This window comes from Anomaloglossus baeobatrachus, chromosome 3 (assembly GCF_048569485.1).
Source record: "Anomaloglossus baeobatrachus isolate aAnoBae1 chromosome 3, aAnoBae1.hap1, whole genome shotgun sequence".
In the NCBI taxonomy this organism is placed as follows: domain Eukaryota; kingdom Metazoa; phylum Chordata; class Amphibia; order Anura; family Aromobatidae; genus Anomaloglossus; species Anomaloglossus baeobatrachus.
Window position 1 is genome coordinate 311,164,342 of NC_134355.1, and position 15,378 is coordinate 311,179,719.

The window sequence follows — 15,378 nt, forward strand, 5'->3', positions numbered from 1 at the left end:
GGTTTGGCTGATAAAGGTAACATCCTCACCTGTGACCTGTTGGCTTTTATGCACTCACACTGATTAAAAGTAGAGTGAGTTTTGGGATCCAGGCAGACTCTTACATCTTTTATCCAGCCGCTTACTTTTCTAGATTGTGAGTCATGAGGAAAGCAAAAGAATAGGGAAAATCTGCACTAAAAATGTGGCAAAAAAGGCCTGTTTTTGTCTTCCATTGTGTTTTTCCTGCTAGATGCTGAAATTAAAATATGTGCACATAGCCTAAGGGTATGTGCCCATGGGACAATGTACCCGCGTATTCTGCCGTGGAAAACCCACAGATTTATCTGGATTTTCCAGATAAATCTGCATGTTTAAGCAAGTACAGACACTCCCCATGTTACCCTATGGGATTTGGGGAGTGCTGTCCATGCTGCGGAATGTGCGACTGCGGTATGTGCGGCTGTGGAATATGCTGAGGATGTCCTGCAGCCGCAGGTAACTGCATGTCAATTATTCATGCGGAACTATCTGCGGAATTCCCGCTCCTCCACTATGGAGATACAGGGCGGGAATTCCACAGGTATTTCCGCACTTGTCCCGCAGGTTTGCCGCAACAAAAAATGCTCGAATCCCGCAGCAATGGATAGCTGCGGATTCCGGGAAGCAGCTGCGAGAAAAACCTGTGTAAAAATCCGCAGGTACGTTGTCCCATGGGAACATAGCCTTATTGTGCAGCGCTGCCTAGACATGCCCCCGGAGAATCTTGTGAGCTTGTACTAAATAATAAAGCTCCTATCTCTGGAGCCATATGGTGGCTTTACAATAGGATTAAAAACTGTAATACTCAGGGGAACAGCAGGAATAAAATAAAAGCAAATATTGGACACTTCTGGCCTGGTGACATGTCCTCTTTAACTGAGCAGTGTTGGCAGAAAAGAAAATATGCTGTGACAGCCGTAGAAGTGCATAAAACACATTTCCCCCTACGACAACACAACACATAACCTTATTCACTTGTGTCTACACACTGATTACCCAGGGGTGAGGTGGTTATTCTTAGCGGCACTCCTATTGTGGCCACTATACTACCATTCAGCAGCAGAAAAGTTTATGAATATGGCTTAGCAGATGTGTGTACATAGGAAATTCCATTGACGCCCTTTATGCACATTGTCATAAAGACAGAAAAAAAATGATCTTTTTAAAGGGAACATCAGAAAGCTTATTATACTGCATTGTCTCATGTTCACTAAGGTCTGAGTAATGGTATATTTTAATATTCAGTAGTTTTGTGAACTTATATTGGCAAATAGCCATTGAGGGGTCCAATGACGTTCATGATACCTGGACCCCCGATCTTCAGCTGTTCACGTCGAGCTCATATCGTGGTACATAGGGTCTGTTATGGGGCTGGAACTCGTCCTGGTTGTATGTTACAAAGTTTGAGATGTGACTTCTCAAGAACTACTGAACGTTACTATAGATGTCACAGGGCACTGGAGTCATTACGTCATGCTGCGCTCAGACACCCTATAACAAAGCTAATCGGTTTCCTTTATTCACTATGACCTTTGTATCCAAGGTTTCTGTCATTTTTATTCTCTCTATTCCGGAGTATAAAATATAAAGCTTCATTACTTTTTTTGCCCTGTATGACTCGTATATTTGTGTGAGATTGTAAATGTGGCCTTTTGTACTAGCAGGATCCAGACTGCCTAAAGAAAAGCCAAGGAGTTGGTCCCATCAGAAAAGTAATTTTGGTTAAAGAAGATCATGAAGGACTCGGCATATCAATCACGGTGAGTGTGTATATGCTAGCATGGGTTAGCACTGTACATGGTATACAGTGGTGTCTCCACAAAGCAAGGAAATGATAAAGCTACCTGGAAGTTGGTGAACATAAATCTTATTCTTTTTTTCCTCCTCATCTGTATACCACTCTGGTAAATAAAATCAGATTCGGGAATATAATGTTATCTGGCTTCCAGTTTAATAAGAAGATGTTGTTTTTCCATTTGTTGCACTTTTGAACCATCTATAATACTCAACCCCAGGCAGAAAAAGGCCTCTACTGCAGGTGTAGGCAATTCATTTTTCCAAGGAGCCACATAAGAAACTGTGTTGCATAGGGCCGAACTAACCAGCTCAACTTAATTTTGCGTATGGTTATTGTTTTATATTAATGTTGCTCAATACTAAGTGATAATGAAGTACAAAGATTGACACGCTGCTACTGTTATTACATGTTGCTATATGACTTATTGTAACTTGTATTCTTATCAGTAGCAGCAAATGAAAACAATATAATTTACTGCTAGATATGTTTATATAAAGCAGTAAGTGATGCAGCTCCTTTTGTTCAGCCATTGTACTTTGAACAACCGCTCTCCCTCCCTGAAGATACCACATGTGGGGACACTCATTCCCCCAGGTGAAACGTGCGTTGGTGGGTGTAGAGGGAAACCTTGTCTTAGGGGATACTGATGCAGATCTAGTTCGCAATTGCTGAGCACTCTTTGGTATGTATTAAACTATTGTGATCATACATGCTTCCCCTTTTTGTTTGCACTCTGGCACTTTATATAAGGAGGCAATTGATAAATATAATTATGTGTATATTCAGGACATATCCTCTCCCTTACTTTCACGGTCATACACTTGTCTCCTTTTTGATGTTGCTCATTGTTTGCATTCTGGCATTTGCACTGGCGGTGGCAGTGGTGGTGGTTTTTATATATATAAAAAAAAAAGCCTGAAATGCATAATAAGGGAAAATTAAAGAAAGACAGGACACAGCACCTCGATCACTGATTTTATTCCCAAAAGAACCCCAAGCAGCTCCGACTTAATCCACATGGAGGTCCCACGACGTTCCCCATAGACTTGAACAGTAGCTATTACCCTGTTTCCCCGAAAATAAGACACTGTCTTATTATTTTTTTTTTGCCCTGAAAAAAGCGCTATGTCTTATTTTCAAGGGTTGTATTATTCTCGAGGAGACATGGTTGGGGGTAAGTTTACACACACAGTGACACATCGTCACACATCAGACAGTATACACACATACATCTGATCGCATACACTCACACACACACCACTTCTCCCTGTGCCCTCCGGTGGGCGGTCCCAGCAGCTGTGCTGCACGCTGTGTTCTCTGCCTTTTGCTGACACTCAGATCCGATCGCATACATTCTCTCACACACACACACACACACACACACACACACACACACACACACACAACATCCGGACATACCACATGATTCCGGCCATGTGAGTGATCCTCGGCAGGTCCTGGAAGGTCACTGCACGCACAGTATGGCCGCCGAGAAGCAAGCGATATCGCCGGATGTTGTGTGTGTGTGTGTGTGTGTGTGATCTGGTGTGTGTGTGTGTGTGTGTGTGTTCCGCCGCAGGACCTTGATGCGCTCACCTGCTCCCGGTCGGCGTCTTGTGAGTATGATCGGGGGCCTTCTTTCTTCTGTCTTCTCTCTTCTGGGGTTGCCTGCTGCCTATAATGAAGTGTCCTGCAGTGTCTTTAACTCTTTCACTGCTGCATGACACTTCATTATTGACCACGGCTAGGTCTTATTTTCAGGGGATGTCTTATATTAAAGCATCCCTGAAAACTCCTGGGAGGTCTTATTTTCGGGGAAACACGGTACCATCTCTCACTCTGCGCTCCGTGAGAACCACTGGTGGCAGTGACAAGTGGTGACGTCATGAGGTCACCGCTGTTCACAGCAGCTGGGTCACACAGAAGGTAGTGTGAGAACCACCGGCTGCAGTGATGAGTGGTGACATCATGAGGTGAGCATAGTCCACTGTTGCCGGCTCTTGCACTATTTCCTGTGTGACCTGGCTGCTGTGAACTGCGGTGACCTCTTGATGTCCCCACTTGTTGCTTCAGCCAACAGGGGAGCACAACGTGAAAGCCGGCAGTGGCTGCTGTTCCAGCCAATGATGTTCGTTCTCTGAACGTTCTTCATAGATTGGACCACTGCTGCTGCTTTACCTGTGCTGGTAATGAAAAATGAGGGGACACCGCATCCTTTTTTCCTTGTTAAGTATTTAATAACTCGGCTAAATGGCTGTACAAACTATCTATAATTTTTCTCTTTGCACATCTTTTACACACAAAAAAATCATTCAGTTCAATATCCTGAGCTTTTTTTTTTTCTCCTGGTACTTGTCACACAGATGGCACACACAGATGACACACATGGAAAGGAAAAAAGTGGACGTATGAAGAAGGCCTTACCTTGTATTATGTCCCCAGTGTAGAATAATGTCCCTACACAGCCTCTTTACACAGTATTATATCCCTCATTTAGAATCATGTACCCACACAGCCCCCTTACATAGAAATATGTCCCTCACTCAAAATTATGTCTGGACACATCCCCTTTCCACAGTTTGTCCCCCCACTCAGAATGATGTAAAAAAGAACTACTCTCATCCTGTTACCCCGCAGCTCTGGTCTGCGTTGTTAGTGACGTCATCACGCCTGTCGCCCTCTCAGATGCACAGGCTAAATGATGGAAGAAGCTATCAGCTCTCTGTTCCATCATTAAGTTCACTGATCCCAAGGATACCGACACCAGAGAACCTGAGATGCTGGGGGGAAGGAGGGGGCATAAAAGGTATAAAGCCCTCTGGCTGTCCCAGTCCACAGGCCATATGTGGCCTGTGGCCACTCTTTGCCCACCTCTACTGCTGTACTTGTACTGTTGAGGTCTGCTACAGCAAGGCCTGTCTATTTACCTAGCATTTTATACATGTCTTCCTTCCTTGATCCTTCAAGCTCTGTCCTCGAGAACAATATCATTGCTATAAAAATAATCTTTATTGAAATATAAAAATATATAATGGTGAACACTGAAACAGGACAAGATTAATGGAAAAAGAAATAGGGGCAGCCTGATCATAACATATCATCAACAGCAAATTAATTGTACATCTTGTCCATAGCAGGCACAAGTTTTATCAGCCAAAGGGGTTGTGATACGAACAAACTTAATTTTAATCCATAAATCTTGGAAAAATAATACGTTCTACAATTGGATGGTTTTTTTTAAATTTTACTGGGATGAGATAAATGTGTCCCTGCTATGTACTGTGTAATGGCCGTGTCTGACTGTACAGGGACATGGTCTGATCATACCACATTTCCTGGGGCGAGGAGGAAGCAAAAGACATTTGACATCAAGACATTACAGCTCGGGATCATCTCTGATTCTTTTTTTTGAGGTAAAACATCTTGTAAAAACAGGCAGGGAAATGCTTTAGCTCACAAAAAGAATTTGCTATGATCCCATCCTGTAATGTCTTTGTACTGTTTTGCATCCTCCCAACCCAGGAGCTGTGGTATGATCAGATCATATCTCTATACGGTCAGACACATCCATTACACAGTATATAGCAGGGACACATTTATAAGATTATCCCAGATCAGGAATGTTTGTTTTGTTTTTGTTTTTTTGTTTTTTTTTACAAAAACATCCACATCCAATTGTGGATATTATTTTTATTATTATTATTATTATTATTATTCCAAAATCTATTGATTCAAATGTAAAGGGGTTGATCCACAAACAAAGTTAAGTGCCTACTACATACTACTACACAATGAAAAAAGTAAAATATTATCTATTGGAGTTGATAGAGATTGAACAAGCAATTGCAGCCTGACATGCATTTCGCTAATTGCTTCATCCGGGGTTGGCTTTCCGTAGGTATTTTCTTAGGTGTTCTAGCAGACTTTACTAGTAATTACGTTTTGCTATAGGATTCTGTTTCAGCCTCTGTTAAAGGGGTGGTTCACCAATATTTTTTATTTTCTAGGTTGATATTATATTGAGAAACAATGTTTCTCTCAGTTCCTTATGTTGGCAATCGTGCCTGTGAGAGGCGCTATTGCAGACCGCTGTTCCCCACTCTGTGACCCCCAGGCTCCATGACCTCGGGAATCCTTTGATGTCACGTCAAGTTCCTGACACCGCGGTCGGCTGCAGTGTCCGTGAGTGACGGACGGTGGGCGGTGTTTCACTGCTTGTCACAGCCAATCAGCTACCTCCTCCCTCACAGCAGGGCGCTGCAAGCAGGAGACACACTGGGCTGTGACAAGCGGTGAAACACTGCCCACAGCCCAGTGAGTCAGGAAGACTGGGGCCGGCCGCAATGATGAGACGTGATCAGGAACTTGACGTGACGTCACCGAATCCCCGATGTCACGGAGCCCGGGCATCATGGAGCGGGGAACAGCGGTCCGCAATAGCACCTCTCACAGGCAGTATTGCCAGCATAAGGTATTTGAGAGAAACATTGTTTATCAATTTAATATCGATCTAGAAAATAAAAAAATATGGGTGAACCACCCTTTTATTTTGTGAGATGTTCTTTGCACCATTTGGGTCATACACTTGGAGTTATCCTTTTTCTTGCTTACAAACATACTTATGTATACTGTACAGTACTTTTGAACTAATATTGGGCAGACGCAGGCATGAAGAGTGTACTCTTTGTATACATTTGGCAGATTTACATCTTGACATCGGAGCCCTATATTCTGCTTATGCTAGATGTCTGACCCCACGATTCACACATTGATAACGTATCTAATGCTTTTCTTCCCAAACCAAGGGCAAAATGCAACTGATACCCCAGCTCAGACTTTTATATTTTACTCTGAGACTTACATTTCCATGTAACTCCCTAATGGGCCATGGGCCAATGATGAGTCCATATTACACCTATTTGATACAGTGTTATATATACAGTGTCTTGAAAAGGTATTCATACCTAGTGACCTTTTTCACATTACATTTTTGGGATATGCCAGCACAAAGCATCAAGTATTTGTGAAGTGTGTGAAGGAAATGATACTTGGTTTTTTAAATATTTTTAAAATCTAAATCTGTAACTTAGGTGGACAGCCATGTCTTAGTAGGTTTGGAGCTGTTCCATATCCCTTCCGTTATTGGATGACTGATTGAAAAGAGCTTTAGGAGATCTTCTGAACTTTGGCTATTATTTTTATATCCTAACCCTGCTTTACTCTTCTCCACAACTTTATCCCTGACCTGTTTGGTGTGTTCCTTGGTTTTCATGATGCCGTTTGATCCCTAATATTCTTAAACAAACCTCTGAGGTTATCACAGAACAGCTGTAGTTATACTTAGAAGAAATTACACACAGGTGGAGTCAATTTACTAATTAGGTGACTTTTGGAGACAATTGGTCACTTGGGACTGTATGGGTATCAAACTGCAGGGGGCTGAATAAAAATGCACTTGTATGTGTCATTTCCTTTACACTTCACAAATACTTTCTACTTTGTGTTGGTATATCCTATAAAATACATTTAAAGGGGTATTGCCATATCCAAAATCCTATCCCAATATGTAGGAGGGATAATAACATCAGATAATACCTCCAATTACAAATGTACTATAGTTGTCTTGATTAGCTATGTCACTGACCTGATGTGCAGGGCTTTATTTTAGCTTAGCTGCTAGTGGTCATAACCATGGATACCTAAGGTACTGTAATGCCCTGCACATGAGGTTAGCGACATAACATCTGGAGAGCTATACTACAATTCTAATTGGGAGATATATTACACCTTCTACATATTGGGATAGATTCTTAGAGATGGGAATACCCCATTTAAGTTGGTGGGTGTGACATGGAAAAAAATGTGGAAAAGTTCACATGGTGTGAATACTTTTGCAAGGCACTGTATCTGTGTGTAGTTCTGTGTTCTTTAATTTTGATATGTGATTACTATTTTGTATTTTTATTTACAGGGGGGAAAGGAGCATGGTGTTCCAATTTTAATATCAGAAATTCATCCAGCTCAGCCGGCTGACCGCTGTGGAGGTCTCCATGTTGGTGATGCAATTTTAGCAGTAAATGGCATAAATTTAAGGGATGCCAAGCACAAAGAAGCCGTCACCATTCTGTCTCAGCAGGTAATAGGTTTATATTTTGACTGTGATTTTCTTTGTTTGCATCTTATTCTTGTTCCAAATGTGTTGAATGATTGTCGCATCAGGGTTAACCCTCCATGAGCCAGACAAGCTCCCTGTTAAAGCTGTATACATTACTCTGCTGTGATTTACTCAGTGGTCAGAATAATGGTAAATATCCTTTTTTGTGCTACTTTTTGATGTTAACGGTATACAACTACTCTGAGAAGTGCTAAAATGTTAATATCTCTTTTTATACAACCCAAATGGCTTGCCTAAAGATTATCTTAATTTTCTTTATCGTTATTTTTGCCCGTGCTACTACTTTGCAGTTGCATGACCCTACATTGACACTGCTTTACCTGATCACACTGCTTCCATATTGTCTTTCAGAGAGGAGAAATTGAGTTTGAAGTAGTTTATGTTGCTCCAGAGATAGATTCAGATGATGAGAACGTGGAGTATGAGGATGAGACTGGACATCGCTATCGATTGTATCTGGATGAGTTGGAAGAAGGTGGCGCTAGCCCTAGGGCAACCAATAAAGAAGGAAGTGGTGATGCTAAACCATTACGAGGCAAGGGTAATCTCAGGAATACTTTAACCCCTTCCCAATATGCATTATATCTGTATGTCACAGCTCTGGTATGGGTGCAGAGCGGGCTAAGGAATTGAGTTCCATATAGAGCAGATGCCGGCTGTGCTCCACAGCCAGTACCTGCCTCCAACACAAGTACTGATATTCCAATTGCTGTTGTTTATCTAAATTCCACAGTCATCGATTGCAGTATTTTAGTGCTGCGTAGCTGGTAGGGCCTGTCAGTGGAGTTAAATAATATGGTTATTTCCTATTTCTCTTGTAGTGTTTGATCAAAAGCACATTGAGGTACATGAAAATGGAGAGCTGGAGTCGACAAGTGACTCTCTTGCAGGCGACACGGCTTCCAAGCTGGCATATTCTTCCGAATCCCTGTCGTAGGAGCAGGCCTACAGTTTATATAGAGGAAGAGACCAATACTCGCTCCGGTGAATGAGACACTACAGTCTCGAGGGGGGCTGGATACCTCTGCCTCCAATGCGGTTTCCTCAGGGTTTGTCTGAGCAATTCTACATGTGCAAAAATCTGTCATTTATCCACTAGGAGTCGTAGCCGTTGACATTGCATGTTTCTTTCTTTTATTTTCTACTTCTTTTTGTAAGCACCAAAGCATGTCTTTTTCAATTGTAACATGAAAAGACCTTTTTGTAATTGCTTTCTGTCATTGATGAAACTGGACTGATTAGTGTTTACAAGACAGACCTAGAAGGGATAGAGAAGGTGAAAGAAGGGCATCATGTAGTGTGACCGTGGACATGGAAGTGCCAGCCTGGGCCAAGTAAGGGTGAGCTTGTTCTTCGTCACGCAGTAAACTTATATCCTGCCTTCTGCAGTCATTTTTTATATTTAATATTTTCTAATAAGATTGTTAACCCGTCCATATGTGTATTTCTTATTTATCCAGAGTATAGGGGCACTATGACTGTACAGGGTACTCCTGACCTTGTACCTTGTCCCCTCTAAGAGCCCCAGGCTAACCGTGGGTGAGAAGAATTAGCCACAGGGTTTGGATCTTCACTTGCCTAAAGGATGAATTGACTAGGAATGCATACTGTTCAATAACCCAGAATCTCAATGGGTGTGGGATCATGTGTCTAACATACATATGATGTGCATTCAAGAAAGGGGGTAAAATTAATCTTTCCTCCTCTGTAGAATAATTTTTATTTATTTTTCTTTTCTCTCTTTTTTTTATTTTTTATTTTTTTTTTTTAGAAAACTATTTTTTAAACGCATTGTATGAACCTAGCCCTGGGCTGTAGCAACGTGCGGAGCAGGGTACAGAAATGGGGACTTGCCAATCCCTATCGGTGTACAAAATGGATGTGAAACGATTCTCTCCCACATTGTACTGATATTTGTTTCCCTCTGCACTAAAGGCGTTATGAGAGAGCCTTGGGAAGTGTATATAGTAGTTTAAATTGCTATTTATAAATCTATTTAGTCTCTCCTGTTTGTGACCTGATATTTTGGTGTCACTTAATCTAGGTTATGTATATGTTTAAGGCTTTTTATACTGTATATTTTTTTAGGTTTCCAGTACTTGGTTTATATTATATTGCTATCTCTCCGTTCACAGCCAATACAGTACTCATATGATCATATACTGCATATATCAATGTATTCATCGTCATTCTCTTCGAGACATATTTGCTTTAATAGAGCAGTAATAGGAAGTTTCCAGGAAGTCTGTCCTCTTATCCGGGCAATGATGGATATCCGTGTGCATTGTGTACATCATATTTTCCATGCCAAAGTGGTGCAAATGGATTTCAACCTGATACATATCCATATTTTGTACTGTCTTCTCCTTGGGACTACAGTGATTATAAGTTCCACCAAATTAAATAAATGCACTAAATCTGTTACTTGTGTGTTATTCTTTGTATTCCAACTTAGGAGTCTTATTCATCACTGCTAGTAATTGAGATTGTTGTTTTCAGAAGTGAAAAAATCCTGTACACACTTAGTGCTGCTCCCAAATGTACAGTGGAACCTCAGTTTGAGTATTTCGCTTAACGAGCAAAGCTTGCTGTAAATTTGTAACTCAGTTTTCGAGCAAGCTTTGCCGTACAAGCAAATACTCACCGCACACACTTCCGGTTCCGTATATACACCGCGCTCTAACCTGCTCTCAGTCCGCACAATCAGGCACAAACACACACAAAAACGCACACATATTATGTCACCTTCCGTTCCATCGCCGGCCTCATGGTTCTTGTAGTTCGCCACTACAGGATGTGCATCAGTAACCATTGCGACGAGGGAGGAACTTCCGCTGTCAGCCGCTTCTCAAAGGCAGCGCGCTGACCAATCAGAGGCAAGCGGTTCCTGCCTTTGACGTCAGTGCGCTGGCAGCGGAAGGTCTGGCATCGGTCACGATGGTTTCCCGATACACATCCTGTACCGGCGAACTACAAGAACCAGGAGGCCGGCGATGGAGCGGAAGGTAAGGTGAGCATAATATGTGTGTTTGTGCGTGTGTTTGTGCGTGTGTTTGTGCGTGTGTTTGTGCGTGTGTGGAATGGCACAATAGGGGACCAGGATGGGACATTTAACAAGTTGTGGAATGAATTGTCTGCATTGCAATGATTTCCTATGGGAAATCTTGCTTTGCTAGACAAGTAACTTGGTTAACAAGCACACTCCCAGAACGGATTGTTCTTGTTAACCAAGGTTACACTGTATTTAGTCTAGGCAATGCTCTGTCAGCGTAATGCATTACTTGCTCAATTTTCACTAATAATTTGCTACAATGTATTATTTTAAAGTCCATGCTATGTCTTCCTTGTACTGTACACACAAACCTGAAGTTGTGTAGTTATTCCACCACTGACTCTAATTTCTGAATATACTTTTTAAAATGTGGAGCCTAAAACTGGATCCAATATTCCAGATGTGGCCTTACAATGGATTTATAAAGTGGTAAGAATACATTGGGATCACAGGATCTAATCTCTTTTTTTTTTATACACCCTAAAATCGTCTTTGCTTTTGCAGCTGCTGCTTGACATTGAGTAGTGCTTACTTGTAACCAGAATACTCAAGTCCTTCGCATGTTCGGAATATACTTTCAATTCCTAATTTTATTAGGCTTTAATTTTTTTTTTAGGCACTGATCCTGTTTATCAAAAACAGGAGGAAATGAGTAGAAATGCTTCAAACAATATGTATTTTCCATGCGTGTTTATTAATATATTTTCTATACCAGAAAAGTAATGAAAAAATACATATACAAGTATATACAAAATATGAACAAAGTGAGGCCAGGAGGAAAGATCTTAAGAGGTACATACATAACCTGCAAGAACCCTTACAGAGAGTCCTGCTAATCTACCAGGGAATGATGTCTAAATATCATATCACATAGTTCCAAACATGCATATAAACATACAATGTGTGTCTGCTGCTGACATAGGTGTTTGAAAATTGCACAGTGGATAATTGTACCCGAGATCTACTTATACCTGCTATATAAGAGCACCAATACTTGTCTTAATAAAAATTATTTTTGTATAGAGTTTACATCAGCAGGATTCCAAATAGACACCAAGGCACAAGAGTTTGTTTGGTTTGTGTCAAAACCCCAATCAAACGCAGATGCATACATCTAAACAAGATCCACAAGGCTTACATTAATCGTTGTGCATCCCTAGCAGGCACTCATCACATGCCAAATACTGCCAAGCACTGTTATATTGCACTTTACATCAATCTTACAAAAAATATTATGTCAAAGCAGTGAAGGCATATGCACCACAGGAGCCCCGTACATACTACACTCAGCAAGAGAATTTGCTGGCAGATTAAATTGCCAATAAGCCGCAGATGTATACATCTGAACAGTGTCTGCGAGTAAAAAGCCCATGTGAATCAATGTGTGTACCTAACAGGCACCCATCGCATAAAGGGGAACGAAGCAACAGTACACAAGTGGTCTTGTGAAATGTACGTTGGAGTTTTTTCTGGGGTTTTTAACTCTTTCTCATCTAACTAACCTGCCAGTAGTTCCTTTGCAGAGGATGGTATGTACGGGGTTCCTGTGGCACATATGCCTTTACTGCTTTGACACAATTTTTATGTGATTGATGCAATGTGCAATATATAAGTGCTTAGCAGTATTGGGCACTGTAGGGACAGGACCCCCTTGCAGCCATTACATATACTAGGACTCATATAGTTCCCCTTTATGCGATGGGTGCCTGTTAGGTACACACATTGATTCACATGGGCTTTTTACTCGCAGACACTGTTCAGATGTATACATCTGCGGCTTATTGGCAATTTAATCTGCCAGCAAATTCTCTTGCTGAGTGTAGTATGTACGGGGCTCCTGTGGTGCATATGCCCTCACTGCTTTGACATAATATTTTTTGTAAGATTGATGTAAAGTGCAATATAACAGTGCTTGGCAGTATTTGGCATGTGATGAGTGCCTGCTAGGGATGCACAACGATTAATGTAAGCCTTGTGGTTGTGGATCTTGTTTAGATGTATGCATCTGCATTTGATTGGGGTTTTGACACAAACCAAACAAACTCTTGTGCCTTGGTGTCTATTTGGAATCCTGCTGATGTAAACTCTATACAAAAATAATTTTTATTAAGACAAGTATTGGTTCTCTTATATAGCAGGTATAAGTAGATCTCGGGTACAATTATCCACTGTGCAATTTTCAAACACCTATGTCAGCAGCAGACACACATTGTATGTTTATATGCATGTTTGGAACTATGTGATATGATATTTAGACATCATTCCCTGGTAGATTAGCAGGACTCTCTGTAAGGGTTCTTGCAGGTTATGTATGTACCTCTTAAGATCTTTCCTCCTGGCCTCACTTTGTTCATATTTTGTATATACTTGTATATGTATTTTTTCATTACTTTTCTGGTATAGAAAATATATTAATAAACACGCATGGAAAATACATATTGTTTGAAGCATTTCTACTCATTTCCTCCTGTTTTTGATTTGTACTCTGAGTAGCTCAGTCACACAACGCAGCGTCCCAACTAAGGGATTAATGCATTGTGGATTAAATATATTGTTGGACTATATGTATCTAACTGATCCTGTTTATGTTGCCCAAAGGTTCAATCTAAATCACCGAAAAGCGGGCCTCTGAATGAACCCGATGAAGCTTTTTCTTCTCCTTACAGTCTCAGGCCTTTTCAGAATAGGCACAGGAATGCAGTGTACTTTCATCCTCTAGCATTAAAGAAGCTCCTTCATTCAATCTATGTATATGGGGATGTAGTGTGAGTGTATTAATATACTCATCTACCACCGATTTCAGGGGGATCCAGCCCCATTCTGCTTCTCTTTTCAATGTTGGTTGCCACCGCACTGCAGACTATCTATATCACAATGTGCTTTGCATTATCTAGAACTGGCTTTTAAAATGTAAGTCTATGGAGTTGTAAAATTTAAGCCTATGTAGACTCGTTTAGAAATATTTATGCCTCACGCATACAGTGAAACAGATTATAAAAGATGACAGCGTTCCTCCCGGTGAAGAAAAAAATTAGCTGTTTATTCCATCAGATGAAAAAATAGCAGCAACGTTTCGACCTGTGGTCTTTGTCAAGCATAGCATACAATGGCTAATGCCTGTTTTTTTTATACACACAGTGAAGATCCATTAATCAAGTGATCCCTTGGTAGTGGATGTTCCTAAGTTGCTGATTGTGTTTTTTTTGCACAGGCAATATAGTGTGACCAGGGTGCTGTGGACCTTTCTTTTCTTTTTTCGCATACAGTGAAACAGTCTGAACAGTGGTGACATGGGGGAGAAATAAAGAATTATTCCCATGAAGTTTTTTTTAACATCAGCACTGGTACCTTCATAGCATGGTGTATCCCAGAGGTCTCAAACACGCATGCGGCCCCTGAGGCTGCTTCTTGCGGCCCGCGGACACCTAGACACCAAGACGATTGCGGCCCGGTACATACACGTGGCTGCCTCTGTCAGCACTTACCTTCTGTTGAGAACCGCGCAGAGAAGCACATCTCTACACAGCTTTACTAATGGCAGCTGTGCTGCCCAATCAGAGGCCAGCAGCTAACCTGGGTGTATTTTGATTGGCCAGCATGGGTGCCATTAGTAAAGATGTGAGGAGAGCAGCAGTGCCGCAAATCGCTCCCCAAAAGGAAAATGATGATGGCGGCGGCTGCATGTACAGGACAGCGATCGTCACGGCCCTCAGCCCTGCAAGAAGCAGCTAAGGAGTACACCGAGGGTACGGAGGATAGGTGAGAAAAATCAATATTTTTTTTTCTATTTTTTTTTTTTTGTATGTGAACAACGTCATAGCAAGGGCTGTTACTACAAGGGGGAAATATGGGCACATTACTACAGAGGACAATAAGAACATATTACTAAAACATGAGGACCAGGATGGAAATAGAACTACAAATTGTTATATGGTGGTAATTGTAAAACGATACTACTTACAAGAAAGGGATAAATGTAACAAAAAAAATCAAAATAAATGTTTTTTGTTTCATTTTCCCTATAAAAAAAAAGTATTTTTAATATATAAACTGAAATAAAAATGTGCACATTTATTATAATAAACAAGCAAAAAATGTTAAAAAAAAAAAGTGATCTAAAGGTGTATAGAAAAAAAATACACGTCACTGGGTCCAGCAAAGAATGCGGCCCCTCCGAAATAGAAAAAAAAATATTTGGGGCCCATAAACTCAGCCGAGTTTGAGATCCCTGTTGTATCCATAGCTTACAAGCCTAAAGGCGGCGTTACACGGGACGATATATCGTGCGATATGTCGTCGGGGTCACGGAATTCGTAACGCACATCCGGCATA

The 15,378-nt window shown here is 41.2% G+C and overlaps 1 protein-coding gene across 6 annotated transcripts in view; it reads left to right on the plus strand.

The window, feature by feature from the left end:
• GOPC (golgi associated PDZ and coiled-coil motif containing) overlaps positions 1 to 10,411 on the plus strand; it is a 51,469-nt gene extending 41,058 nt beyond the window's left edge. For 2 of the 6 annotated variants that reach the window (XM_075338303.1, XM_075338299.1), the window contains 4 exons: positions 1,683 to 1,781; positions 7,791 to 7,955; positions 8,346 to 8,535; positions 8,816 to 10,411. In XM_075338303.1, coding sequence (XP_075194418.1) covers positions 1,683 to 1,781; positions 7,791 to 7,955; positions 8,346 to 8,535; positions 8,816 to 8,931 — 570 coding nt within the window. In that variant the 3' untranslated portion in view covers positions 8,932 to 10,411. The remainder of the gene's footprint in view (positions 1 to 1,682; positions 1,782 to 7,790; positions 7,956 to 8,345; positions 8,536 to 8,815) is intronic. The other 4 variants (XM_075338304.1, XM_075338300.1, XM_075338301.1 and 1 more) reach the window with 3 other exon arrangements.
• Positions 10,412 to 15,378: the final 4,967 nt, after the last annotated feature.